The sequence below is a fragment of the Buceros rhinoceros genome, unplaced genomic scaffold (assembly GCF_000710305.1).
Source record: "Buceros rhinoceros silvestris isolate BGI_N320 unplaced genomic scaffold, ASM71030v1 scaffold1558, whole genome shotgun sequence".
Classification (NCBI taxonomy): Eukaryota; Metazoa; Chordata; class Aves; order Bucerotiformes; family Bucerotidae; genus Buceros; species Buceros rhinoceros.
This window is the reverse complement of record NW_010428409.1, coordinates 45,924-49,273: the sequence shown is the minus strand read 5'-3', so window position 1 is coordinate 49,273 and position 3,350 is coordinate 45,924. Positions and strand designations below refer to the sequence as shown.

Below are 3,350 nucleotides of genomic sequence, written 5' to 3'. Positions count from 1 at the left end.
TCACTTACATCGACATCGAGGATACGTAATCACTCCATCCAGGCACTGTGCTCTAAATTGCTCAGGCCGTGACATTTGGCTGTAAGACCATTTGCATTCAAAGAAAATATAATCCCCAGTTTGATAAGCAGGAGTGCTCCACCAGCTTGATGATTGTAGTTTAATATTGTTCTCTCCCATAGTCCTCTGATCCACTGTACAGTTCCCTGCAAAAAGTACTTTCATTATTTGCCTGTAGACCTCTCACAGGAGACCCAATGCTCTGAAACTGTTGGTATCAGCTGAGTGCTCTTGAAAGCCCTTTTCCCAGCAGTCTTTCCAGCTCAGGTACTCAATAGCAGTGCCCCCAACTCACCACCTGCAGCTTACAGGATGCTCCCACACCCTGGCTCCTCCCCAGACACTCCCCCAGGAAAGCTAAAGGCTTCGCCCTTGGTTTCAGCACTGAAAATACAACAACCCAGTGGCTAAGCTGTGGACAAAGTGGAAATGACTTACTTCCCAGCTTGCACTGTGGATAGTTCAACCTCCCCTCCATACACTGTACTCTGAAAGGAGAAGATGCTGGGTCCTCCAAATATCCTCTTTTACACTTAAATTCAATAAAGTCACCCGATCTGGAATACAGCTTTCTTCCTACAACCCATTTCAGCTCAATATGGTTTCTGTCCATGTCTTCTTCAGATGCTGTACAGGCCACTTGAAAAAGTCAAGAGAAAAGTGTCATCACTTCATACAGATGCACCATGGGTAACTTTTTATTCCTTCAAGCCTACAGAAATTCTTGGCATCAAAAAACGCTCTGACCCTCTGTTCCTTGCAACAGAAAGGACATTTACATCCACGCTAAAGGGGAAAAAAGACCATGGCTGAGACCCCATGCAGAGCTACGGAGAAGCCTTTTCACTCTGACAGTCACGCAGGTGATGAAAGCACAGGTGGGGACCTCACCAGGCATCAGTGAACTTCCCCATGTCTTTGCTGGGATCTCTCCTTTCTTTCTGCTCAGCACTTCGGGACATGTGATTCCTTGTGGCTGTGACATGGGTGCACCCCTGGATTTCCCCAGCATTGCCACCCATTCAGACCCATCATTCTTGCTCACAGCCTGCTGACCATAGCAGTGTCCCCAGCTCGGGAGCACTGCAGTGATGGAGACCCCCTCACACTGCAGGGTTCAGCCAAACTTCCCTCCTCCCAAACCCATCATGGTGGCAAGAGACAGGCAGCAGAGAGGACTACACGAGCTAACTTCAAGAAGAAGCTTCTTCTAGACAAAAGAAGGACTCACTGCTTTTCTGTCCTGCCAGCATCACAGCCCCAGCACAAGTGCTGCTGCACAAGTGATGCCCTCAGGATCTGAGAAAAGGACAACAGGAGCAGTCACACAGCCTCTGCCCACAGGACATGTGCTTCAACCTACCTAGGCACACTGGGGGGCTTGTCCATTGTCCATCAGTACAGGTGATAGACTGAGATCCTTCCAGGACATAGAGACTTGGGCATTTGTATTTCAGAGTTGTACCTTGTGGATATTCTTGCATGGAGAAGGAAAGAAGCTCTCCATTTTCAATAGCTGGAGGTGGGCCACATTTCCCATTTTTTCCTGGAAAAAAATTCCCAATCAGAGACAACACCACAAGAGTTTAATTGCAATGGAGGCCTGGCCACAAATACCACCGGACAGTATGTGGGCAGTACTCTGAGAGACCCAGAGGAAAGCGGACAGAAAACCAAATACCTGACAGGTGAAAAAGAGCAAGAGTTTCTCATTTCTCCAGTGCTGGGATTCACAACTGCCAGTTCACCCTGTTTGTCCAGAGCTGAAGTGCTTGCACCTCTGCAGGACCTCCTCTTGTCCTGCATGACGGCGTAGCGTTTGACACAGTCGCAGAAGAGCCGGACACCCCCCTCCTCCCTGTACTGCCTGAGCAGTGACAACTGGCACTGAACTACACCAGCGCAATCACTAATGGGGTAGCCCTTGGGCTCTGTGGGATGCTTACAGCCACTGGGGAGTTCACATGTGCCAATCCGAAGCACTGCTGCCTCACGGATTTTTATACCTATCCAAGCACCACACTGCTGCCAAGACTGGCCTTCCAACGGACACTGCATTCAGAAATCTTCAGAGAAGACCCATACGCCTCGGTACCAGAGGCTCTTCGCACTTGGCATTGTGCTCTGGAGTCACAATATCGCGCCTGGTCTTAATTCATCTGCTGCTTCTGCACCCCTTTCAGCTCCCATCTGGGTGGTGTTTGAGTAAAATGCCACTGCACTGGTTCATGTGCTGAAACTTTCTGTATGTCTGATGAAAACAAATGAGATTATTCGGTGCGCTCATGAAATCCCAAGAGGCACCAACACAGTACCTGGGTATCATCTCACACATCAAAATCTACCCTCAGTTGATTTAACAGTTGATTTGACTCCATGACATTCAGGACAGCAATGGATTATCAGTACTGTCTGGATGTCAACTAGCAGGGAAGCTGTGGGCTCTGCTCTCCGACACTGGCGGCAAAATCTCTCACTCCCTTCTCATCAGGCAGGCACAGAAATTAGATTCTAAGAAGTCCAAGGGCTGGGTCTCAAAATTAAGACTTGGCCAACAACTGCTCTCAGCCTCAGGGTGGTTTTCCCAATGTGGCCCTCTCAAGAAAAGCCACCTGGGTCACTCAGCTGGTAAATTCATGTGAATAGATACCTAGGAAAATGGGTTTTTCCTGAGCACGCCAGACACACTGAATTTGTGCACAGTAATGAGACTGAAATTTAGAGCAGTAAATGCCACTGAGTCAGCTTCATGACAGTCTCACCGACAGGTGACTGTATGAAGAGAGAGGGAAAATTACCTTTGCACTTTGGCATCTCTGTCCAGGTCCCGTTATGACACACTACGGTGGAAGCCCCAGTCATCTGAAAACCTTGCCAGCAGTGATAGAGAGCACTTTCCCCGGGCAAATATCTTGATTTTTTAACACCTTGGACTTTACCACCAGCAATTTCTGGAGGAGGTTCACATGTCACATCTGAAAAGAGAGAGCACTACAGTCATGTCTGCAGTCATTGAAATGTTCCCCTTATACAAGTGGCAGTTAAAGGAATCAACCTTAATCTGTCCAGATTTTCTGCCTCAGGTGTGTCACAGCTCCAAGAGTTCCCCATGGAGAACGCAATGAGATGTGATAGTGGCAGCAGACCACTCTGGGACTCTCAGGAGATGGAAGTGTCTTTTATAAAAGAACTTCTATAAAAAGCCAGTGTTTCTGTAGCCATGCCTTACGGCAGAAGTCGTCAAACCAGCCTTCCTGTGAGCCCATGACCCTCCCCAGGGAGCCCTGGGC

The 3,350-nt window shown here is 48.5% G+C and overlaps 1 protein-coding gene across 1 annotated transcript in view; it reads right to left on the bottom strand.

Annotated features, from left to right (window-relative positions):
- The window catches only part of CFH (complement factor H), a 40,062-nt gene continuing 36,712 nt past the window's right edge, over nt 1-3,350 (bottom strand). Inside the window, exons 20-23 of the mRNA XM_010142242.1 lie at nt 2,859-3,035; nt 1,424-1,606; nt 499-699; nt 1-206 (exon numbers count right to left, since the gene is read on the bottom strand). Of these exons, the coding sequence (XP_010140544.1) occupies nt 1-206; nt 499-699; nt 1,424-1,606; nt 2,859-3,035 (767 nt within the window). The remainder of the gene's footprint in view (nt 207-498; nt 700-1,423; nt 1,607-2,858; nt 3,036-3,350) is intronic.